The sequence below is a fragment of the Sarcophilus harrisii genome, chromosome 1, assembly GCF_902635505.1.
Source record: "Sarcophilus harrisii chromosome 1, mSarHar1.11, whole genome shotgun sequence".
NCBI lineage: Eukaryota > Metazoa > Chordata > Mammalia > Dasyuromorphia > Dasyuridae > Sarcophilus > Sarcophilus harrisii.
Window position 1 is genome coordinate 622,862,846 of NC_045426.1, and position 26,613 is coordinate 622,889,458.

General features: G+C 36.5%; 1 protein-coding gene across 1 annotated transcript in view; it reads left to right on the forward strand.

The window, feature by feature from the left end:
* Nucleotides 1-26,613, forward strand: part of TG (thyroglobulin) — a 352,924-nt gene that overhangs the window by 15,619 nt on the left and 310,692 nt on the right. Inside the window, exons 6-14 of the mRNA XM_031947228.1 lie at nt 1,101-1,207; nt 2,490-2,633; nt 3,261-3,446; nt 8,167-9,270; nt 10,052-10,636; nt 16,218-16,457; nt 18,038-18,175; nt 25,446-25,523; nt 26,379-26,491. Of these exons, the coding sequence (XP_031803088.1) occupies nt 1,101-1,207; nt 2,490-2,633; nt 3,261-3,446; nt 8,167-9,270; nt 10,052-10,636; nt 16,218-16,457; nt 18,038-18,175; nt 25,446-25,523; nt 26,379-26,491 (2,695 nt within the window). The remainder of the gene's footprint in view (nt 1-1,100; nt 1,208-2,489; nt 2,634-3,260; nt 3,447-8,166; nt 9,271-10,051; nt 10,637-16,217; nt 16,458-18,037; nt 18,176-25,445; nt 25,524-26,378; nt 26,492-26,613) is intronic.

Consider the following 26,613-nt stretch of genomic DNA (forward strand, 5'->3'; position numbering starts at 1 on the left):
AATTTGGGTATAATGTTCAATACCAATGATTTTCTTGTGACTTAGTATGGTGGCAAGCATTTATGGAGTATTATGGTCTCTGAAAAATTAAAGTTTGTTACTCAAAGGGCCTGAGCAGACTTCATCATATTGTTACAGCATATGTGATATAATATATGATAAAATATCATGAGATATTATAATATTACTATAGCACTATATAATATATATAATATAATATATCCTGATAATAGATGATGAAGAATTAATGCAAAAATATCATTTTTGCTTCAAATTTAAATTAAAAGAAATTTAAATTAAAAGAATTAATTAAAATTTAAATTAAATTAAAGAAAATTAACTACTGAATTTTTCTTTTAGGAGAATGCTCAGTTCTCCCTTACCTGTGAATAGATAGCAACATGAAGTATTTCTCTTTATGGGTTTTACTCCTTTGGCTTCTGATCTCTGGGTATAGAAAACTATAACCATGACCCTTGTATCAAGGGTTGTAGCAAACCTCTCTGGAATGAGACATTTATTGGAATGAGACATAGTTATGTACCCAGTCTCTTTCCCTTAAGTTTTTAATAATGGTCTTATGGAATTTCCATTTTATAATTTCTTTGGGCATAATCTGATTCTCTCATTCTTGGAAGTTTTAAAAGCTACTAAAATTGTTCAGTGTCAAGCAACAAGAGTTTGTACCATGTAAAATATGCTTTCAAAGCTTGTTAAGGTATAAAAATCTCTTAAGTTATTGTCTAACTCAGAAACATATGATGAAGGTTTTCATGACCTGTTTCTAGCTGGATTTGTTGAGAAATGTTTGTGGCAGGAAAAAAACTCAAACTGCTAATGAATAGGTAATTCTTTCTTGAACAAGATGACACAGATTTATTTATTAGGAAGAAATCTTGGTCATTTCCTTCCTTTTGTCCCCATTAGAAAATAACAGATTTATTGTAGTAAAGATGAAATTTACCATCTATTTATTATGTCCTTCTTTTCAAGGGGCTCCTATTATACTGGGCTTCATTTACCTGTTTCTCCAGAAAAAATAAAACCTCATTAAGTCTGAAGTATATGGAATGGTGATTTTAAATCAATTTCCATTTTAGGTTCCCAGAGGCATTTTGGACATTCAGTTCATTTAGAAACAGATTCCCAGAAGTTTCTGGGTATTGCTACTGTGTTGACAGTCAGGGACGGGAACTGGCAGAGACAGGTAAGGGCACTTCAGGTAAGAAAGGAGTAGGCAGGGATTGTATTTAAAATTTAACTTGGATAAATGCAAAGATCTGCACAAGGATACAAAAAATCAACTCTGTAAGTACAGAATGAGAAAGGTGTTGTATTTCATTCTTTTATTTGCCAGTCAGATGTTTTGGAAAAATTCAATTTCTGTCCTCAGAGAAGAAAATGGAAATTAATTTTGAGGACAGGAGAATCTTTGGGAAGATGAGTGACTGGAAGAAACTGAAATCCTTGTAGGATACATTTAAATTTATTGAGGGTTTATGGATACAGAACTCTATGTCATCACAGATTCATAAACTGAGTAGACCCCAGTTAGGACTGTATCCTGGATCTTGTAATAGCTATAAGTACCATATCTCTTTTAGGATCTCTTTGCCTAGGAAAATTGTGAGACCTTATCTGAATGATTTTTTAAAAATTTTTTAGTAAATTTATTTATTTTTAATACTTATTGATTTATGAATCATGTTGGGAGAAAAAAATCAGAGCAAAAGGGAAAAACCATGGGAGAGGTAAAAAAAATACAGAAAAAACAAGTGAATATAGCATGTTGATTTACATTCAGTCTATCTAGTTCTTTTTCTCTATGCAGACAGCATTTTCTGTCCAAAGTCTATTGGAATTGCTTTGGATCACTGAACCACTGAGAAGAACCAAGTCTTTCATAAGACTTGGTCATCACATATTCTTCCTATTATTGTATACAATGTATTCTATTGTACTGCTTGTTTTACTCAGCATCTGTTCATGTAAATCTTTCCAGGCCTTTCTAAAGTCAGCTTGTTCATCATTTTTTATAGAACAATAATATTTCCTTAACATGTTCAGCCATCCCCTAATTGATGGGCATCTATTCCTTTTCCACTTCTTTGCTACCATAAAAAGAGTTGCTACAAACATTTTTGCACATGTGAGGCCTTTTCCCTCCTTTATGATTTCCTTGGGATACAGACCCAGTAATGACACTGCTGGGTCAAATGGCACAATTAGATAACCCTTTGAGCACAATTCCAAATTGCTCTCCAAAATGGTTGGATCATTTTACAACTCCACCAACAATGCATTAGTGTCCCAGTTTTCCTACATCCCTTCCAAGATTTATAATTATCTTTTCCTGTCAGTTAGCCAATCTGAGGTGGTACTTCAGAGTTGTTTTAATTTGCATTTCTCTAATCAATAGTGATTTAGAGCATTCTGAATGATATTTTTGTCTTCAGATCTTTTATCCTTTGTCTTTTATCCTTTGCCAGGATTAGAGCTATTGCTAGACGAAGTTTATGACACCATTTTTGCTGGTCTGGATCCTGCTTCCACCTTCACAGAAACCACCCTGTACCGGATACTTAAAAGACGGTTTCTAGCAGTTCAATTGCTCATCTCTGGAAGATTCCAATGTAAGTAATAAGCTGGTTAAAGATATGCATATTTTTACTCTTTTGAAGTCCAGAAGGGAATTGTTTGGATATGGAAGTAATTGCAGGCTTGATGACTTTGTCTTTTTAATTGATATTTACAGTGGGGAATGAAAAACTTCCTGCAAACATAGCCACAAACTCTACAATAGCTCCCATTTATGGAGAACTTGCCTGATCCTAACTTTAGAAATTAAGCAAACAAGTATTGTTATCCCTAATTTAGAAATGAGAAGACTGAGTTTTAGTAAACTGAGGTCAGGCCAACATTAAATCAAATCTTGTAACTCCAAGCCTAAGTTTTAGGATGATGCTGTGGGGGGAGAAGGGGATTGAGCTTGATAATGCAAAAATGTAGTTTCAAGTTTCACCTGTAACACATAATGTATGTTAGTCTGGGTAAATCACTTAATCTTTTAATATTGTGTAAATTACAGAGAAGATGCTCACTTGAACGAGTAGAGGTAGTTTTGTCCTATCAATTCCCTGTATCAATAATAGCACAGGTCCAGTTCTCATTCCTAGTTAGAATCTTTCCAAATGCAATGAAATCGATGTAGAAACTCTTTTCACAGTTTTCCTCTTTATTGTATGGATATTTTTTCACAGGTCCAACAAAGTGTGAGGTTGAGAGGTTGGCAGCAACTAGCTTTGGGCATGCCTATACTCCATCCTGCAAGGATAACGGAGACTACCAACCAGTGCAATGCCAACAGGGAGGGCTGTGCTGGTGTGTGGATGCCAATGGGAAAGAAATCCAGGGGACTCGACTGCAAGGAAAGTTACCATCTTGTGGTATGCTTTTCTTTTAACCAATTTAACTTAGCCATGTTAGATTATGTGCATTTATTCTTTTGCACTATTACAGAATTGAAGGTCTAAAAGGAACTTCAGAGATCATTTTATCTGACCAATAGCTAATGCCTAAATATTGTGTACACAACATTCCTGGACCATTGGTCATCTAGCTTCTAGCATGATGCATAGGATGCTTGTTTTGACATTTGGAATTAGAAAGACTTGTGCTCAACTTGTACCTCTAAAACCAATCATGTAGTATAGGACAAGGCCTCTCTATACTTCAGTTTTCTCATCAGTAGAGAGTTTAACTTGATAGTTTCAAAGACCCTTTCCAGCTCTAAATCTTTTATCGTACAATCTCCAATGAGGAACTCACCAGGATCTGAAGCTATTCAATTCTTGTACAACTTTAAGGAAGTTCCTGGGTCACAAACCCTGGGAGGAAGAATTGTTATTATTATGAGTCAGACAGAAGTTCACATCAATAGTAACTGTGAACGTGGGCCTCCTTCTCCCTCTATACTACTTCACTTGGTGATCTCAACAGCACCCGTGAATTTAGTTATCACCTCTATGCTGATGATTCTCAAATTCTGCTCCAACTTCTCTACTGACTTCCATTCTGGCATCTCCATTTCTGACATATTGAATTGGATGCTTTGACACTAGCATACTAACTTCTATAAACAAGATGCTCCATTTGTCTCCATCTTAGTTATAGAAGTTAGTATGCTAGGGTCAGTAAATCATATTATAAATTGGGAATTAAGGTGTAAAAAGACTAGAAAGGTAGAAGGAAACTAGTTAATGAAGGGTTTTAATGTCAAAGAAAGGGTTTTTTATTTGATTTTGGAGGCAATAGGGAGCTACTAGAATTGTGGTTGGGGGTGTGTGACTTAATCAGACCTGAGCTTTAAGAAAATAACTTTGATAGCTAAATGGAGGATGAATTGGAATGGAGACAAGGGTTGAGGCAGGCAAACTATTGCAATTATTACAATGGTTCAGGCATGAAGGGATGAGGAGCCTACACCACAATGGGGGCAAAATCAGAACAGAGAGGGGCTCATATAGAAGGCAAAATTGAAAAGATCAAACTGACAAGCCTTGGCAACTGCTTGGATATGGAGGGTAAGACATAGTCAGGAGTGTAAGTGAGTCGTTGGTTATAAACCTGAGAAACTAGAAGGGTGATGGTGTCTTCTACAGTCATAGGGAAGGTAGGGGCAGGACAGGAGAAAAGAGTAGTTAGGGGGAGAGATAATGTGTTCAGTTTTGGACATATTGAGTACTTAATAACTGTTTATTAATAAGTGTTTTGAATTTCAACTCAGGTTTTCCTGACCCCTGGCCCAATGCTTTATCCTTAGCATCTCCTACATGAGTTTGATCCTTGAACACCTAAAATACATTGGGGAAAAATAGTCCTCTTCTTCTGCCTCTTTTTGTATTCTCAACATTTATTACAGTGCTTGGTATACATTAAGTGCTTAATACATGTTTACTGATTAATAAATAAGTGCTTTGAATTAGAACTCAGGTTTTCCTGATTCCTGAGTCAATGTTTTATCCTTAGCATTTGACCCTTAAGCAACTAGAATACATTGGGGAAAAACAAAACTAACAATGGACACAAATTCGTACAAAGGAAAAAGGACTCGATTCAGAATTAGAGGGTCCTAAATCAAATTTCGTGAAAATATTTACTCTTCATCTTGAGTTATTTAATTACTCTTCTTTACCCTTGGTTTCATCATGTGTAAAATTAAAGATTAGATAAGATTGTAAGGTCCTCTCCAGCTGTAAACTTGACAGTTGTACACCAATGCATGCTGATCTATAACTCCAAGCTAAATGATTTATTAGAGTCAGAATGCCTTTTTGACACCTCTCCTCTGCACTACTCTCACTACCACTTCTAACATAGATACTTTTTTTTGCAAATGTTTCTTTCCTCCACACTCATTTGTAAGTTTTTAAAGAGCAAATTCCAAATGGCTCCTATCAATACTCAGCATGATTCACATAATAGACACTTTAAAATGTGTTAGATTGAATTGCAGAAGGAGTTCTGAGAATTCAATTCAGCAAATATGTATTATGTACCTGCTATATGTAGATTTCAATTATAGGCTGAGGAAGGAATAAAACTTGAGTAATCAATTAGTCGGTTAGGTTTGAGTTAATATTTGGCAGCTGCTGATGCAGTGGATAGAACACTGGGCTTGGAGTCAGGGTAAAAAGTGCTATGAATGTAGTGCCTGGAACATGGTTGATAATGTGGGGATTTTAAAATCATTTTTCAGTCATGTCTGACTCTTCATGACCCCATTTGGGATTTTCTTGACAAGAATACTGGAATGCTGAAGCTCATTGTACAGATGAGAAATCTGAGGCAAACAAGTTTAAGTGACTTGTTCAGGATTACACAGCTGGTAAATGTTTGAGGCTAAATTTGAACTCTGGTCCTCCTGATTCCAGTCCCAATGCTCTACTCACTATACCAATTAGCTATCTCCTAGATGCAGGGGTCCTCAAACTATGGCCCGCTGGCCAGATGCAGCAGCTGAGGACATTTATCCCCCTCACCCAAGGCTATGAAGTTTCTTTATTTAAAGGCCCCCCCAAAACAAAGTTTTTGTTTTTACTATAGTCCTGCCCTCCAACAGTCTAAGGGACAGTGAACTGGTCCCCTATTTAAAAAGTTTGAGGACTCCTGTGACCTAGAGTATAATAGATGCTATGCAAATGTTTATCCCTTCCTCCTCTTTCCCCATTTTATTATGTACTTATTGTGTATCACACACTGTGCTAAGTGCTATAGATACAAAAGAAAGGCAAAACCCCAAACCAATCAATAAACAAATATCAATATCTTCTCTCAAGGAGCTCAAAGTTTATGGACAGAAAAGATGAAGACAACAAACGAGATACAGATAAATAAATTGTAATCAACAGAGGGAAAACATTCACTTTATGGGGAACCAAAAAAGGCTAAAATACAATATATTCTTTCATGAAGTTTAAGGACTAGTATGGGGATGGGACTCATACATAAATGTTGGCAAAGGAGTTCCAAGAAGGTGTAAAAAGCAAGTGTGACTTAATGGGAAAAAGCCCGCTATCAACAGTGATCAAAAAAGTCTTTTTGGAGTAGGTAGCATTTGAGTTCTGTTTGAAAGGATGGGTAGGGGTAGGAATACTCTAGAGGAAGCAGCAAGAGTGAAGGTATTTCCAAGAGAAAGATCAGCTTGATTATAGACAAAGAGGTCAGTAAGTATGGAGTATAAAGAAATAAGGAATCAAATTTGGCTGGAGAAGCACGTGTGGGGGATAAGCCAGAGAGTTCAAGTGGCTGAGCGTGAACTTTATTTAGGAGGCAACATGAAGGGAGCTATTGATAGGTTTTGGTTAGGAGAGTAAAAGGCCTTATTAGTTTGGAAGAAACATTAGTTTAGTAGTGTCAGGAAGGATGATTAGGAGTAAGGAAGGCAGGAGGTATAGAGAAATAGCATGTTAACAAAGGGAATGAAAAGAAAAGGAAAGATTCGAGAGATATTTTGGAGGTAGAATTCATAATCAGATATCAAAAGTGGCACTGGTGAGAAAACATCAAATTTTTAAACATAACAAATTGAAGGATGTTCAAAGTAGGACCAAAGTATAAAAGAAGAAGCTGATAAAAAGTTCAATTTGGGATACACTGAGTTATGGGTGTTAGTGGGACCTCTAGGTCACAGTGTCTTTAAGGAGTAGAAAATGCTACTGAATCTTAGCATAGAGGAGAGAGAAATAAATTTGGGACTCATCTGCAGAGAAGTGGAAGTGAAAACCATGTATGGAAAAAAGCCAAGAAGATTCCAAGGAAATCACCACTTTTAAAGAGAGGGAAGAAAAGCCAGTGAAAGTCTAAGTCTATGTGATCACAGACTAAAACAGTGGTTACAGAGCTGACTTTGGAGTCAGGGAAAAGACTTATATTTGAATTCTAGTTTGAATACATACTAGGTATCAATCAATATTTATTCATTCATTTATCATTCATTCATTTGTTTATTGCTGAGGCAATTGGGTTAAGTGACTTGTCCAGGATCACATAGCTAGGAAATGTTAAGTGTCTGAGACCAAATTTGAACTCAGGTCCTTCTGACTTCAGGGCTGGTGCTCTATCCACTGAACCATCTAGCTCCCCATAATCAATCCTTAGGAAGTTAAAAATTCAGTAAAGAGAAATGAAATTTTGTGTCTTAAATTTAAATTTATTCAAATCATCTCAATTTCTTGACTCTTCAAAAACTCTCAGTGATTCAAGTAATAAGGAAGAGATTAATATGAAAAGAAAATTCTTCATAGGGCAAGAAGTATGGAATTTGTTGGAAATGTTGTATGGATTTGGACTTGGTCTCCTAGCCAATGGGCAGTGTTCATGAGACCTCACTTTGGAACAAAGCAAAGTGTCTGCTTTGTCATCAACTAAGACCCAATATAATGGTCATGTAATCTTTAATGTTGGAAAGCATGAGATCATAGGATCATAGATTTGGAAACAGTCCTAGTGTTAAATGGAGGAATGCCCCTTTTAATAACTCTGATTGTTCACATTGCATCTTCCTAAGAAAAAGCTGAGATTCTCAAGGAAGAATTTCTCAGGGGTGAATGTGGTGTTGGCCATCCTAACATTTGTTTTCTCCACCTTTGTTTTGTCCTGGTCCAGGTGCAGAACAATCCTGTGTCTCAGAGAGGCAGCAGGCTTTGTCCAAGCTCTTCTTTGGGCCTGGTGGACATTTCAGCCAACACAGTTTATTCTTTGTCCCAGAAGAAAGACAAGAACCTCAGAAAGTTGCTAGGTTTGCCAAGTTCTGCCCACCTTCTTTCAAAGAGCTGTTTGTGGACTCTGGGCTGTTGCTCCCTCTCACTGAAAGGAGAGATGCTAAACAGTTCTTTACCTTGGAAACTGTCCTCAGTGAAGCCATTGAAGCAATATTTCCCTCTAAGGATTTAGCAGCAGTTGCTCTCCAGTTTACCACAGACCCGAAGCGACTCCAGCAGAACCTTTTTGGAGGGAAATTCTTGGAGAACATAAGCCAATTTAACTTCTCTGGGGCCATTGGTGCCAAGAGTACATTTAACTTTGTCCAATTTTTTCAGCAAATTGGCCTAGAAGGAATCGAGAACAAAGAAGATTTAATTGAACTGACCAAACAGCTATCAACTGGCCAAGATTCTATCCATGATGAGGAGATACCTGTAGATTCAAAGGAAAGATTGAATTTAAATCAACCAATTGTGGGCAGCTTTGGCCAGAAGATTAATTTACAGGAAAACCAAAACAGACTAAAATTTCTTGCCTCAGTTCTGGAGCTACCAGAATTTCTTCTCTTCTTGAAGAATGTGATTTCAGTCCCAGAGAACATAGCTAGAAGTCTAGGTGATGTAGTGAAAATGGCCCTTGATTCCCAGGCTTGTGAACAGCCATCTGGAGAGCTGTTTGTTCCCACATGTACTGAAGTGGGGAGTTATGACCAAGTTCAGTGCTTTGCTGGAGAGTGTTGGTGTGTGGACCCTCAGGGCAGGGAGCTCCCAGCTTCAAGGATTCAAGGTCAAAGCCCCAGGTGTCCCACTGAGTGTGAGATGCAAAGGGAGCAAGCACAAGTTTTGTTGAAAAGCTTACCTGCAGGGTCAAGTCTTGCTGTGCCCTCCTGTTCAAGTGATGGAAGTTTCCTGCCAGTTCAATGTTCTGATTCGGGGTGTTACTGCGTTGATTCTAAAGGTCAAGTCATCCCTAGAACTGAAACAGTGAAAGGAGAGCCCAAGCAATGTAAGTCTTCAGTCTTTATAAACTATATCATATATATATATATATATATATATATATATATATATATATATATATATTCCTTCTTAAGGGATCATCAACTTTAGAGCTATAATTGCTATTGCAATTCTCCATTCAGAAAAAGAAAATGTTTTTTATAGTGTCACTAAATTAGTAAATAGCAACACTAGAATTCAAAGCTTGGAATGAATAAATGAAATGAATAAAATAGTACTTAGACTACTTACCTCATAGGGCTGTTGCAAGGAAAACACTTTGTAAACCTAAAATGTTCACATGTTATAAAACCAAAAATATATGATATCCAAAGACTAGTAGTTCAGTAAATAGAGTGCTTGACTGGGAGTTAGGAAGAACTGAATTCAAAAGAAGCTTCAGATACTTGCCAGTTATGTGACTATGGGAAAATCAGTTAATGTCTATTTGCCTTGGATTCAGCATCTCTAAAAGTAGAGATAATAATAAGCACTAATTTTCAAGGATTTTTACAAATATAAAATGAGGCAATTAATTTTCAAAGTACTTTGCAAACCTTAAATGCTATATAAATCCTATTAATAAAAATTATAATAAAATAAATTAATGTCACTAGCATTTTTTATAGATGTCTTTATTATCAGTATAATCTAATAATGACTGGTGAGTTACAAAAGTGACCTAGTTTCACACTTAGTGTTTTTTGCCTTCAGTAATTCAGTGACTTCTCTGGTCTTCCACATTTAGAGTTTCTTGAACTGACTTGGTTGCTCTTTCTTTTCTCTAGGTCCAACTACTTGTCAGTTGGCTGCTGAGAAAATATTTTTACAGACAGTGCAGGACTTCCTGAGTAAGCCCAGCCAGTTTCCCCAGCTCTCTGACATTTATATCCCCCAGTGTAATTCCAAAGGTCAGTGGAAAAGAGTACAATGCAATGGGCCCCCTGAGCAAGTCTTCAAGTGGTATCAGCGGTGGATCACCCAGAACAATGGCGGTAAAGATCTTCCTCCTGCTGAGTTGATCCAACAAATAGTGAGCTATCGAGAAACATCTGAGACCTTTAGTTCCTACATTGAAAAACTATATGAGGCTGGCCAACAAAATGTCTTCCCACTGCTCACTGGCTACTCTTCTTTCCAAAATGTGCCAATTGAAATGTTGGAAGGCAATGCGACGATGACTGAAGATGATATCCTTTTTGACCCATTCTTATTTTGGCAACTCCTGACTGGACAGCTTAGTCATTATCCTGGGAGCTATACTGATTTCAGCTTCCCCTTGGATCATTTTGAGCTTAGAAGTTGTTGGTGTGTGGATGAGAGTGGGCAAGAACTGAAAGGAACACAAGTTGAACCCAACAGAGTCCCTGCATGTAAGTAACTAGATAATAAACTATAACTAGATAAATAAAATAGGGCAATCCACTTAGGGTTTCAGAGCCTCAGTTTCCCATCTGTAAAATGGAACCAACAATACCTCCATATTACTTTCAGAGAGTTGTCGTTTCAACCAAATGAGATAATTTGCTGTGGGGGACAGCTTTCTGATCCCAAAGAGAATCTGACTGAGTAATGAATCCATTATGCATTTAGCATGGCAATATCCTGCTAATTATGCATTTAACTTGGAATATATCTATTACCATAATAGATATCCTGCTATGTTTGGTTCTTTCTTTCTGTAGAGTCAACTGGGGCTAAATTACTTGCCCAGGATCACACAGCTACTAAGTATTGAATATCTGAAGTGGGATTTGAATTCAAGGCTGTCACTCTTTTTTTTTTTTTTTTTAATAGAAGTCAAATACTTGACTGTTAAGATCGTATATTTTAAGATCAGCACGAGACAGGAATTCAGGTTAGGGGAAAATCGTCAGTCTTTATTCTCAGTGAAGAAGGATCGGAGGTGGAAGAGAATCGGCGATAGCAATGTGTGCAGCTGAGTCAAGAAGCTAGCTCGACCAGCAGCCACACAACCAGCAGCTCGGAGTCTCGAACCCAGGCCAATCTCTCCCCGCTTCTCTTCCTGTCTCTCTCTCTGCCTCCACCCACCAAAATCGTCATTTCCTATACAACACATCAGGACTTGCACGGAGAGTGGGCAGGGACCATTCTTTATCCAATCATGTATATTAATAGAGTATAGCCCAATTACTATCTAGCCTCATGTACTTGGGACCTCAGTGCATCAGCTCAAACCTCAGCCCATTACATTTCCCGCTTTCTTTTATTTTAGAACACCGGTGGTCATGCCATCCCTGACTCCTCAGGGAGGTCAGAGCCCCCAAGGGGAGGTGATCACAGCCTCCCTAACTTCTCAGGGAAGGAGGTGAAAGCACCGAAAAGGAGGTGATCACAGCCTCCCTGACTTCTCAGGAAAGGCGGTGAAAGCACTAAAAAGGAGATGATCACGCCCTCCCTGACATCTCAGGAAGGGAGATGAAAAGCACCAAAGGGAAATGGAGGTTGCTAGCGGGTTTCTGGGCTGAAGGGTCTTATTATGCACAAACCCATCAGCATGGGAGGTATTACACAAGCACATAGCAATAACGCAGAGGCTATTAGGGATGACCCTCCCCTCAGTCAGTGCAGGCTCGATGTGGTGTAACAAACATGAATTGTACACACAAGTAGCAGAATAGCAAACAATATAAATCAACATGGTGTTGGAAAAGATCACCAGAAGTCCTAGAAGGTGGGTATGTAAACAACAGTCACACATACACCTTCTTCAGCAGCCAACAGATAGTCCAAAACCAATCTATTGTCCATTGTTTCACATGTCAGGGAATCCAATGATCCTCCTGAGTTTTTGAAGTCCTGAAAAGTCTTTTTATGTGTTAGGGAATCCAATGATTCCAGCAGATTTTGAAGTGTTGTAACAGTCTTATCATTTCTCAGAGAATCCAATGATTCCTGAGAGTTTTCAAGTCCTATGTCTCAGAGAATCCAATGATTCCTGAGGGTTTTCAAGTCCTATGTCTCAGAGAATCCAATGATTCCTGAGAGTTTTCAAGTCCTATGGCTCAGAGAATCCAATGATTCCTGAGGGTTTTCAAGTCCTATGTCTCAGAGAATCCAATGATTCCTGAGAGTTTTCAAGTCCTATGGCTCAGAGAATCCAATGATTCCTGAGGGTTTTTGAGTCCTATGGCTCAGAGAATCCAATGATTCCTGAGGGTTTTGAAGTCCGACAATCTTTGATGTCCATGAGTCAAACGCCATAACTGCCACGCTCTTTCAATGGTGAGCACAATCAGCAACAGCACCACCCGATATTTCTTGGTCTTCTCCTTTGTTTCAAAGGTCTGCTCCGTCTCTCTGCGATGGACAAGGCGAATATGGCTCGTTGGCACCCATCTGATTCCTTCTCCACCTGTAGAGATACAAGCAAACCCTCTCCCAAAGCAGTTAGCCTATCTGGTCCTTTCCATTCACCACTTTCTGGGCTCTCCACATCACCTGCGATTATCTAAAGATAGTGGAGCTGCTGACTGAACACTGACCTTCCGTGGGTTATAAAACCTGTCAGCGAGCCAGTGCATCTTTGTCAAAATCAAGAAGTTAATAGTATAAAGAGCTAGATTTAGAAGTTCTCTAGGGTTACCTGTGGCTCCCCTTTCTTTTGTTTTGGAGTAGTGTCTTAATATCTCTGTTTCTCCTCTCCACTATTGCCTGTCCTTGAGGATTAAAAGGTATGCCTGTGGTGTGTAAAATCTATACTGTGCACAAAAGTGTGCAAAATGTTTCAAGTATAAGCAGGACCATTGTCTGTTTTATTGCTTGTGGCACACCCATAATGGCAAATGCTTGTATGAGGAATTCAGTGACCACTCGGGCTGTCTCTTTTGCTGCTGGCATTGCAAAAGTGAATCCTGAAAAGGTGTCTACCACAACATGGATGAAAGACAGACGACCAAAAGATTTATAATGGGTCACATCCATTTGCCAGATTTCATTGGGTCTCAAACCACGAGGGTTCTTCCCTGGAGGCAGTGTAGGAGCGTGGAAAGGAAGGCAAGTCGTACAGGCTTTTACTATGCTCCTAGCTTCCTCTTTTGTTATTCCAAATTGTAAACGTAAAGCTCGAGCAGCCTGATGATATTTAGAATGAGATGCCTGAGCTTCTTGGAACAAAGGGGTATTGAGCAACATAGTTAGAAGGCTATCTGCCTTTGAATTGCCATCAAATATGGGACCTGGAAGTCCACTATGAGAATGGACATGTAATATATAGATCTTACCTGGATGCTTTCTCACTTGCTCTTGAAGTTTCTTAAAGAGCTGATATATATTAGAGGCTGCAAATTTTATTTGGGCTGTGGCAATTCTTTGTACCACACCTACTGAATAGGCCGAATCAGATATTTATATTTATGTCTCCTGGATAATAAGTAAGAGCTAGAATGATCGCGTATAATTCATTCTGCTGAGTGGACTGAAAAGGAGTTCTGACTACTCTCTTTATAGTTAGATCATGAGAGTACACAGCACAAATATTATGTTTGGATGCATCCGTGAAGATTGTTGGTCCTTGAAGAGGAACTTTAGAAACTTTTTCTTCAAGAGTCCATCGCCAATTATGTAATAGTCTAGTTATCTTTAATGGAGACCCATGTAAAAATTTGGAGCCATGGCTAATAAAATTTGCCACTCTGGATGGTCTCACAACACACATTAATTTGTGTATTGGTATAAAAGGTGTATATCTTATCAGGTCTTGTCCCAGATAATTGTACTGCTCGCTTAGTGGCCTTTAATAAAATTCTAGCCACAAGCACTGGGTAGGGTGTAAGGCTTTGATCTGGTTGTGCTGGGAGGTTCACCCACTCTATCACACTGTGTCCTTGATGAAGGACTGCTGTGGGTGCCTCTTGTGTGGCAAAAACGGATATCTCAAGGGTTTTGAGTGACTCTTTCAACCACATTGGATAAAGCCAGTTCAACTTCTCTCAAAGCCTCTTGAGCTTCTTTTGTAAGCTGTGGTGGTGAATTTAAAGCACTGTCTCCCTTAAAATGTCATATAACGGTTGTAACTGATAGGTAGTCAAGCTAACACTGGTCGCATCCATTGATATCTCCTATCAATTTCTGAAAATCATTCAATGTGTTTAGCTTTTCTGTTCTTAAGGAGAGTTTTTGAACTGTAAGCACCTTAGGGTATACTTCATATCCTAAATATTGAAAAGGAGCATGTCTTTGAATTTTTTCTGGTGCTATGTATAATTTGTAATTCCTTAGTGTTTCTATGGTCTTTTGTAGACATGCCTCTAACATTTGTTCCTCAGGTGCACATCCCAAAATGTCATCCATGTAATGTAATAGCATAACTTTTGGGAATGCTTTTCTTACTAGAGCAAGAGCAGCAGCAACATACATTTGACACATAGTAGGGCTGTTTTTCATTCCCTGTGGTAAAACTGTCCATTCATATCTTTTATAAGGCTCAGCTAAGTTAACGCTGGGCACTGAAAAGCAAATCTTTTCATATCCTCCTTATCCAGAGGGATAGAATAGAAACAATCCTTAATATCTATGACCCAAAGAGGCCATTCTCTAGGCAACTGAGTAGGAGATGGAAGTCCAGGCTGAAGAGTTCCCATAGTTTCCAAATGTTAAGATCGTATATTTTAAGATCAGCACGAGACAGGAATTCAGGTTAGGGGAAAATCGTCAGTCTTTATTCTCAGTGAAGAAGGATCGGAGGTGGAAGAGAATTGGCGATAGCAATGTGTGCAGCTGAGTCAAGAAGCTAGCTTGACCAGCAGCCACACAACCAGCAGCTTGGAGTCTCGAACTCAGCCCAATCTCTCCCAGCTTGTCTTCTTCCCTCTCTGCCTCCACCCACCAAAATCGTCATTTCCTATACAACACATCAGGACTTGCAAGGAGAGTGGGCAGGGACCATTCTTAATCCAATCATGTATATTAATAGAGTATAGCCCAATTACTATCTAGCCTCATGTACTTGGGACCTCAGTGCATCAGCTCAAACCTCAGCCCATTACACTTGACAGTCTTAGAGTTGGTAAAATACTTCAAATACATTATGTCAGTTATCTGGGGTAAATACGAGAAATGTTATTACCTCCATTTTACAAGTAGAGAAACTGAAGTTCAGGCACATTCAACAACTTGTCAAGTTACTAATCAATTTGTAAGTGTTAGATATAGAATTAAAATGCCAATCTCCTGAGTTTTCTGTCTCTATTCTATCATGATGCCTCAAATTCCCTGCTTAATGTTTTTCTTAAAATGCATCACCCAGAATTTGGGATGAGATTTCATGTCTAGATGAGACAGAGGCAATGTGGTATAATAGAATGACCACTGAGATCAAATGAGATACTCTGAATTGCTTTGCAAACCTTGAAGCTCTATATAAATATGAGTTATTGTTATGTGAAGGTTATTCTCTTTTCAATGGAATTCACAAGAAATGGTCAAGGGACAAATTACAATCCTTTTATTATTGTTATTTTAATAAATATTTTATATACTTACATTATTATAGACAATCTTTTTTATTATATAATAATATATGTATAAATAATATACATATATGAACACATATGTGAGAAATATGACATATATATATATATATATATATAAAGCATATAATAATATTATATATGCCAAATCTGTAATTTCATTGATGTTAGGAATTCCTGATAAGGAAACCTCTCCTGTCAATGGAGGTCAGCAACTTTTCTAGAGGTGTCTGTGGCACTCAGAGGTGAATTAATTTATCCAAGCTTAGAGAATTTAGATTTATTAGAGGCAGAATTTTAATCCAGGTCTTTCTCTTTCTGAGGTCTGCTCTCCATCCACTGTGTATTTGAATTTATTATATTAATATCAGCAGCATAATACCATGTGATAACTTTTTAAATCATTGGGAAGAATTATCAGATATTTAATACTAAGTTTACTTTTGTGGTGGGATTCTTCCAGGTCCTGGTGCATGTGAAGAGGCAAGACTTCAAGTTGTTCATTTCATTGAAGAAACAGAAGAAATCATCAGGGCTTCCAACAGCTCTCAATTTGCCTTAGGAGAGAGTTTTCTGATGGCTAAGGGAATCCTGCTGAGTGATGAAGAGCTCTCCCGTCCTCTCTCCTTCCCATCAGGGGAGATGTTCTCAAAAAGCCTTTACCGTGGGAGTGACTATGCCCTTCAATTAGCGGCACAGTCTAGTATGTCTTGGAATCTTTCTTATGCCCTATTCAGTACTCTTAAACCAGCAGCAGTGGGGCAAGTTGTTTTTTTCTAATCTGCCTTCCTCAAGGCTGGGGTGGACTTGCAGTTCCTGCTTCCTGGGAGGACTTGCCCACTTTTGGCTTCTTTTCACATAGTGGAATTTAGAGCAAGGGATCCAATACTTTATTAGCCATACAGTCATGGGCAAGTAATTTAAATTCTTTGATCTTCAGTTTTTCAATCTGTAAAATGAAAATATTAAGAAATAAATATTTACTGAATAGGGTAGTTTTCAGGAAAGCATTTCATAAATAGCAAAGTATCATAAGGATCAATCAGCAAGAAACCACTTGTTAAGCATCTACTGTGTGTTAGGAACTGGGGAAACAAAGCCCTTGATCTGAAGGAGTTTACATTCTGTTCTAGAAATGTATACAGGATAAAGACAAAAAAAATACAAGATAGATTTGGAAAGAATAATACTGCAGAAGAGCATAAGAAAGAATGGTGAGATAGGTAAGATGAGAACCTTCCATCTTTGCACAATCTATCTTGAATCTACCTTACTTTTGTAAGGATTGAACTCAGTAATGTATGAGAAAGTGGCCTGAAAAAATATATAACACTAGTCCTTAAAGTATACCAAAAATATTTTTACTATATAAAATTATATAAAGTCAAAAACATTTCATCCATCCCCAACCTGAAACAGTGAGGAGGGACTTTGGTGCCTTTCAAACCAATTATCTTATTTTAGAGATGAAAAGACTGAAGCACAGAGAAAGAAAGTCACCTGATTAAGGTGATATAGCATCAGAGTTATACCTAGAACACAGGAATCATGGTTTTCAGTCCACTGTTCTTTCCACTAAGGCATTTCATCTCTCAAATGATAGAACAAACATTTTTTAAAAAAACTTTTTGGATGCCTTTTTTATATTCTTTTCATTTCCAGATACATCATTATCTTCCCTTCTCAGAACCATCTCTTAAAACAAAAGAATTAAAAAAGAGAAATAAATATGTATGCTTGTGGAAGTACTTCATGAAAACTAACTGACATTCCAATCAAGTTTAATAGTATATGCAATATTTTGTATCCATAAATACCTACCTCTTCAAACAAGGAAGGGAGGTAAATTTTTTAGACTCTTTTCTTTGGAATCAAGCTTAGTCATAATAATAACCCAACAGGGTCAATCTATCTAGAGTAGATTCTCACAGCTCTGTAACTAGCCCAAGGTCACCAGGACTTTCACATCAGAACCCCAACATTCAAGGGGTCACACTTTTTCCTTGTAACCAAGTGCTTCCTCTGAATATCACTTTGTAATTAGCTACAGGATTCTATTGCTTCATGGTAGCCTCTTCCGAGCATCCATCTTTTCTGTAAATTGCATGAGAATATATGTAAGATTCTCTGGGAGTATTAGCTGCCTCCTCTTAGGGAATTACACTGTTATGTTACAATCCCTCCCAAATAAATTTAATCAAGGTAAAAGAATTCTTAATTAATGATAGCCATGAACTTTCATATTGCTTTTTCTTTTCCAATTTTTTTTTTCAAATTTTCCAGCTTTGTCCTTCTATCAAAGAAGCTACTCTGCTCTGGGAAACCCTGTGAATGAAGCTAACCTTCTGGGTTATCATCCATATGTACCACAGTGTGATGGGTTTGGTAACTGGGAACCTATCCAGTGCTCTGAAAGTACCGGTAAGGCATCTGTTGTTTGGGATGATAATTCTGTTATTATCATGTTAGTACCCCGAGTCATAGGTGCTATAGAAAATATGTTATTTGCATGTTTGGAGCCATCCCAAAGGGGGTAGAGTATAGTAGCATTTGGTATCAGTCCTAATGCATTAGAAGTTCTGTGCTGCTTCTAAATGGGAAGTCAACTAGGAGAGTTACTGAGGGGGAAATGGTTCTTCCAGCTGGTATTAGGGGAAAAAAGACATGAGAAAAATTTTGGGTGGCATTTGGTATAACAATCCCCTTCTTCAGATTTCTATTTTCTCTACTGTAAAACAGAATTCCAATGTCTCATTCAGTTCTAGACTAGACTAGATAACTAGATAACTAGATAACACTAGAGTTTTATCTAGGTGGTATATCTGAAGTTCAACTCCAACCTCAGATACTTATTGGTTGTGTGACCTCAGATAAGTCACTTAGCTTCAATTTCTTCCCTCATAAAATAGGGATTATAATACCCACTTTCAAGGTTATTTGGAATATCAAATGAAATACTTGTAAAAAGCTTTGAAAAATCTTTTAACTATTATGTAAATTTTAGCTATTGTTATATACATACATACATAGAAATAAGAAGAAACTATAACACTCCTGTCTCAACATACAAAGATAAATTTCCTGTACCAGACACATTTCTGGAGAAGATAAGAACAAAGAGAGATAGTTTCTACCTTCCCCGTTTTGGAGTCGAGATTAGAGCAAGGTTGTCAGCCAGTGGTGAGGCAACAGACAGGAAAAAAAAGAAAAACTGTTTTAATGCTTTTGGAAGAATACAAATGCCCATAATTTTCTTTTATTTATCTTGTTTAATATTTAAGATATTAAAACAATTTATTTTATTGCTATTGTTATCTTTATATCAATAATCAATAAAATAAGTTATATGTTTATATGTTGACATTTACTGATATATCTTTTATTTTTAAAGAGTTCTTTTCTTTCTTTTTTACTCAGTAAGCCATCCCTTAAAAGAAAGAGAAAAAAAAAAGTCATTCAGCAAAAATACTCAACAAAGCAGCCAAGTTTTATTGGCTATAAGAGAGTCCACATTCATAGTTTTCCCACACATTACCCTAATCCATTCTTTGTGTTTGGAGAGGTGGCCATTTGCATATATTTTAATATCTTCATATTCTTTCTATGACATTTATTTAGTGATCATTCAAATTTTTACAGAAAAATTATAATTCACCATTCGATCTTGGTAAATGGGAACATACTACTCAAACTTATCAAGAGCATACAAGCATTTTCTCCTGATTTTGTTTATCTCCTTTCCCTCAGTATATATTACCAAGCAAAAAATTATGAGTGATACCCTCCTCTTTACCCAGGTGTATGCTGGAGTCAGTTTGAACTGTCTCAAAGATGATTGTGAAAATTTCAATTTCAATTTTCATTTTTACTTCATAAATTAGCGAATGCTACAAACCAATGCTTTGATTTGTTTTTTTGTCTAGACTTAAGAAAGTGATAGTTGGAAAAATGTTAGTAATGAAGATTAAACTTAGAAGTGTGAATTTTTTTTTCAGAAAGCCAGCTGCTAAACATTTGCTAACACTTCCCCCTCCCTTTCCCCCTCCCCCACCCCCATCTATTTCACCACTAACCAGATTTTTGTAATATCTCACTCCTTTCAAGAATGTTTTTTAATTTTCATGGTTTTTATTTTAGAATATTAATAGAATTTGTTTTTATGTCACTTTTATGATTAGATATACCCTCCTGTCTTTTTCTGTGCAGTGAGACATGCATCCCTTTAATAAAGAATAAAAAAGAAAAAATACAGCTTAGCAAATATAATCACTACATCAGCCAAGTCAGATAGTAGATGGAGTGCTTTATAATCTCCTACCTTTTCAATGGTAGTAAAGAGATGTAATTTTTTAAAAAAAATTATTTTTTTAACACATTGTTTGAATCATGTTAAGAGAGAAAAAATCAGAATCAAAGGAAAAAATCATGGGAGAAAAAGAAAAACAGAAAAAAAGGAAGTGAACATAGAATGTGTTGATTTATATTCAGTCTTCTTGCTTCTTTTTCTGGATGTAGATGGCATTTCCTGTCCAAAATCTGTTGGGATTGTTTTAGATTACTGAACTGCTGAGAAAAACCAAGTCTTTCATAGTTGATCATTGCACATTCTTCTTGTTATTGTGTACAATATATTCCTAGTTCTGCTTGTTTTGCTCATCATCAGAAAACAATTTGTAATTGTTGTTGTATAGTTCTTTCAGTTGTCTTGGCAGGAGGACCCCTAAGTATTTTATTTTGTCTACAGTTATTTTAAATGGAATTTCTCTTTCTAATCTCTTGCTGGGGGACTTTGTCAGTAATATATAGAAATGTTGATTTGTGTGGGTTTATTTTATAAACTGCAGCTTTGCTACAGTTGTTAATTTTTTCCAGTAGGTTTTTGGATGATTTTCTAGTGTTCTCTAAGTATATTATCATATCATTTGCAAAGAATGATAGTTTTATCTCCTCACTGCCTATTCTAATACCTTTAATTTCTTTTTTCTTTTCTTATTGTTAAAACCAACATTTCTAGTACAATGTTGAATAATAATGATGATAATGGGCATCCTTGTTTCACCTCTGATTTTACTGGGAATACATCTATCTTCTCTCTATTACAAATAATGCTTTGTGGATTTTAGATAGATACTTCTTATTATTTTAAAGAAAGCTCTATTTATCCCTATGGTCTCTAGTGTTTTTAATAGGAATGGGTGCTGTAGCTTATCAAAAGCTTTTTCTGCATCTATTGAGATTGTCATGATTTCGGTTGTTTTTTTATTGATATGATTGATAATGGTAATAGTTTTCCTGATATTGAATCAGCCCTGCATTCCTGGTGTAAATCCCACTTGATCATAGAGTATTATCCTGCTTATATGTTGCTGTAATCTCTTTGTTAATATTTTATTTAAAATTTTAGCATCAATATTCATTAGGAAGATTGGTCTAATTTTCTTTCTGTTTTGTCTCTTCCTAGTTTAGGTATCAGTGCCATATTTGTGTCAGAGAAGGAATTTGGCAGGACTCCTTCTTTACCTATTTTTCCAAATAGTTTACATTATATTGGAATTAATTATTCTTTAAATGTTTGATAGATTTACTTGTGAATCCATCTGGTCTTGGAGATTTTTTCTTAGAAAGTTCATTAATGACTTGTTTAATTTCATTTTTTAAAATTTCTAAAAGTTTCTAAAAATTTCTTTTTCTAAAACTATTTCAGTAATTTATTTCTTCTTCTGTTGACCTGGACAATTTATATTTTTGTAAATATTCATCCATCTTGGTTATTGTCAAACTTGCTGCCATACAGGTGGGCAAAATAACTCCTAATTATTGTTTTAATTTCTTTGTCGTTGGTAGTAAGTATAGTCTTTTCATTTTTGATGCTGGTGACTTGGTGTTTTTCTTTCCTTTTTCTGATCAAATTAAGCAAAAATTTATCTATTTTTTTCATAAAAGCTCTTAGTTTTATTTATTAGTTCCACAGTTTTCTTAGTTTCTATTTTATTAATTTCTGCTTTGAGCTTCAGAATTTCTAATTTGGTATTTAATTAGAGATTTTTAATTTGTTCTTTTACTAGTTTTTTTAGTTGCATGCCTAATTCATTGATAGGAGATGTAATTTGTCAGCTCTTCTCCACAACTGAACTTGGTTTTTATAATTGTAAAATTTTCATTTCATTTTTTTGTTCTTTTCATTTGCATTATTATGGTGTATATATATATATATAAATTTTCCTGGTTCTGATTACTTCATTCTTCATCAATTCACATCCTTTCCTATGCTTCTCAAATTTCTTCATAGTTATTTTTTTACTATATGGCAACATTACATTATATTCATAGACTAAAATTTACTTAATTATTTCTCCATTATATATCACCTATTTTGATTCCAGTTCTTTGATATTACAAAATGTGCTTTTATCTTAATATATATGTAAACTTCATTTTATTTGGTTTAGCAGATTTGAAGAACTGGGAAATATATAGTATGATTTGCCCTATGTCTCCATCTATATCTAACAATGAGTAACAATAACAATGGAATTTTTCCATCAGCAAATCCTCTAGAAAAGTTCCCAGTTTAGGTCTGGGTTAGCCTAATCTGAGATTCTAGAATAGTTTGAACAACCAGGATAGGAAATGATTACTAAATTACTAACATAAAAACTGAAAAAAAACTTCTATAAGTAGACTCATGATCAAGACCACCTCTTTTAAAACCCTACTCCAATCTCTTCCTCCTTAAATCCTTTCATATTTCCATTGTCCCTTGGCATGTTTTAGAATGATGGCATAAGCTGGATACCATCTACTTCTATCTACTCAAAGAACATAAAAGCCTAGATTTTTGAGCTAGAAAGGATTTTAGGGGTCATTTACTTGAACCTCTTATTTTCTGATGAGGAAATTCAGACTTAGAGAAATTAGATGACTTATCCAAAGCCATTATCAAGGTCATAGCAATTAGTGATAGAGTCAGAATTTGAACTCAGTTCTTCTAACTGTAAGATCAGCTCTTTTTCTATTACACTTTCCCCATAATGTGCTGTCTTCCTGTGGGAAGTTGACTTTTGTGATGAATCATTCAGAAAGTAAAACAGTGTGGCTCATGTGAGAGTGGGAAAACAAAGTCAAGTTTTTCCTTGGTTTGATTTCCAATTAGGTTCAAGAACTAGGCTCAGTCTGGGGGAAGAAAAGGTTCATTTATGTCTGCTACAGTTAAAGGTTTTACTAGGGCTGGGCAGAGTTCTCTCAACTGTGGTCTGAGACTCTTCACCTCTGGAGAGGAAACAATTCATCTTGGTCCTTCCTCCTCATGTCTTTTCAGGTCAGCACTCTAGACAGGAACAATGCCATGTTGCTAGCCCTAAGAGACTGGACCTACTGAAATTTTCTTCTCTGTGGTAGAACTGTTACCTTAAAAAAGTATTGCTATTTTCCCACTATTCATTTCCATCTTTTGAATGGACTGTCCATTCAAAACTTCAAGTTTATGAGCCAATATTTTTATTTTTCAAATTTCATGGCACCTCTCCTGTTTTCCTGATATTTTCAAAAATCATGGATTTAGCAGTCACATCTACCAGGTCTTTCAGGATCCAGTGATATTATCCCCTTCATTATCTTGAGAAAGTAATAATTCCATTGATGATTTTTGTTCTGAGACTTCTAGTGTAAAAGTCTTTGCTTTTTGTAGAGAAATTAGAAACAAATTAAAAATTGAATTGCTCTATTTTCTTTCCACTGGCAGTTTTCATTGTCCCATCTGTCACCAGCAAAGGTCCTATCTCTTCTTTGATCCTTATTTTCGTATCACTGTAGCTTTAACAAAACCAACCTTTTTCTTGGCTTTGATTTTCCTTGCCAAACTCAGCTCATTATGCTGTAAAAATAGTTTACAATTATGTGTCATGCTGTCTAATATCTGGACTTGCTTCTTTCTTCCATATATTAGTTTTTAAAATTGAAGTTGTTTGATGATTCCTTTGTATATCCATAGTGGTCTCCTAGGACAAATACTCTTTTTCACCTTCACTGGAACTATTTCCCTTTCTTCAGAATTTCATTCTTGACAGTCTCCCATCCCTTCAGGATTGAATTCCCTTGACATAGTTAAGTCCACAGAGAGTCCATATCTATCTTTTCTCTATTCAGTTTGAAATTTGATTTCCCAATATCCAGAGTATGGGTCAGATTATGCCCAAATTTATTATCATTCTCTATGAAATTTCCTTTCCTTCTCTGTCTCCAACTCCTTAGTCTGGTGGTAATAGTTCTTTGTAGTCCTGTGCCAATCACAGAATCCCTACAACCAGCGACATCTCAGTATGATACATATACTTTTACTATAACCTTGGACAACTCACTTAAATTATAAGCCTCACTTTCCTTTTCTGTAAAATGAAAGGTTTGGATTAGATATCTCACCTGTCCCTTCTAGTTTTAGGCCTATGCTTCTGTGATTATTTTCTATCCATCTATGCATTATTTGAAGTCATTTTCAGTCATGTCTCACTCTTTGTGACCCCCTTTGGGGTTTTCTTGGCAGAGATACCAGTATGGTTTATTATTTTCTTTTCCAGCACATTTTATAGGTGAAGAAATTGAACAAAACAAGGTTAAGTGACTTGCTCAGAATCACACAGCTAAGAAGTGATTGATTCTTATTTTTTCATATAACTTTCCCTTTCTTTCAGGCAAAGATGTGTCCTGCTTATACCCATTTACTCATGCTGTCTCCTTTATGAGAGTGTAAGCTCCTTGAGGGCAAGCACTGTTACACTCCTGCTTGTATCCCCAGAACCCAGCATAGGGATTGGTACATTGTTTGTTGATTGCTGGAATCTTTACATATATCATCTCATAATGGACAGAGAATAGGCTATGAAATCAGAAGACTAGAATTTAGGGTCTATTTCTTTTACTTAATGGCTATGAGACTTTGTGGAGCCTTAGGTTTTTCACCTGTAAAGTGGGACTCAATATTTTCTCCTGTTTATCGTGCAGTGTTGTGGCAATCAAATGTGATAAGAGCCATGAAGTGCCTTATAACAAAATAACATAATTGTTAGGCAGTTGAAATAAGTACTATTATTCCAGTTTTATAGATGCAGACTCAGATGGATAAGAGCTTTATCCAAGGTCCCATAGTTAGCAATTGGTAGAGCTAGAATTTTGGGTTCATATCTCCTGACTCCCAGGCTAGTGTGGCTTCTCTTATAAATCTGTAAAACAGAGAGAAAAAGGTAGGGGGTTAAGCTGGATGCCATCTTAAAGACCCTTCTAAATACTGGAACTATGACTTTCTGATATGTTAGGGGAAAGAAGGTTCAAACAGGATTTCATCTGTAAGACAAGAAGGGAAATTTATTAACTTATTTATTGGATGGCACAAAAACCAACAGACAGCTCACTGGCACAGTGGATAAAACACTAGGCCTGGAATAAAAAGACTCATCTTCCTGAGTTCAAATCTAGCTTCAGATACTAACTATCTGTGTGACCCTGGGCAAGCCACTTAACCCTGTTTGCCTCAGTTTTTCCATGTGTAAAATGAACTGGAGATGGAAATGGCAAACTACTACAGAATCTTTGAAAGAAAATCTCAAATGGAGTTGCAAAGAGTCAGACAAGATTCAAAATGCCTGAACAATAACACCAGGAAGTACTTAAATCCTGGGTTTCATTGATTTTTCTCTAGGACACTGTTGGTGTGTGGATGAGAAGGGACAGTATGTTGCAGATTCTTTGGCTGCTCGCTCTACAAGATTGCCACAATGTAAGTTGGACCTACTAGCCACCATAACTTAAGTGCTATATCAGTCAGGTCAATTCAGTCAGTTCAATTCAGTTTAGTTCACTTAATTTCCACAAATACCCATTAAAGTGCATACTACATGCAATACTGTGATACAGTGAGTTAGCTCTGGATTTGTAGTCAGAGGACATGAATTCTATTTAATATTATTATGTTACTATTGATCAATTGTTATATTAATACTTCCTTGCTCCTTGCATGGTCTTAGTTACACCCATTTCATTCCACATGGCCTTAAATTTCCACAACGACTGTGTTCAAGTATTTAAAGGGTAGTCAAGTATACAGGGAATTTGTACTGTTGGGCCACAGAGAATAATGGATGGAAGTGGCAAAGAGGCAGCAAATTTGGTTAGTGGGGGAGAATTGTCTAACAACCAGAAATCTTTTAAGAGGAAAGGGATGGCTCAGGTGGTGGTGGGTTCTCTACTGGAGGCCTTCTGGCAGAGTTTGGATAGCCTCTTGTAGGGTATGTTCTAGTAAGGGATTCCTTTTAAATATAGGTTGGATTAGTTGGTTGCTGAGGTTCCTTCCAGTTCTAAATGACTTTGATTTCAGGAAGTTTTTCATAAATGTTTATTGATTAGAATTTTGTTAAATAAAGCCTTTGTGGGAAAGGGAACACTCTGGCTTATGTTGGCTTGCCATACACTCCTAGCAATGCAATTCTAAAGTCTCTTTCTCCATTATAGTCATTAGTAAAGTGGTATTCCTATATTTGAGAAAACAGGATCAGAAGGAAAATGATTTTCTTTTATTTAGAACTGGACAAAGAAGGTGTCTTTTAAAATCAAGATACCCTTAAATCTCCAATAGGTGCCTCAGCATGTGAGAAATCTCGGACCAATGGGTTGCTTTCCAACTGGGAACAAGTGGGCACTGAGGGCAGTGTTTCTCCAGGAGATCTATTCACCCCATACTGCCTAGAGGTAAGACATAAGAAATTTAAGTGAATGTAGCTTGTGACTTTTTCAATACCTTTAGAAGTTTTCTAACTTTTGGGGGGAAATTGGAGTGTGATATAGTGGGGAAAGTGCTACACCAAAATCCA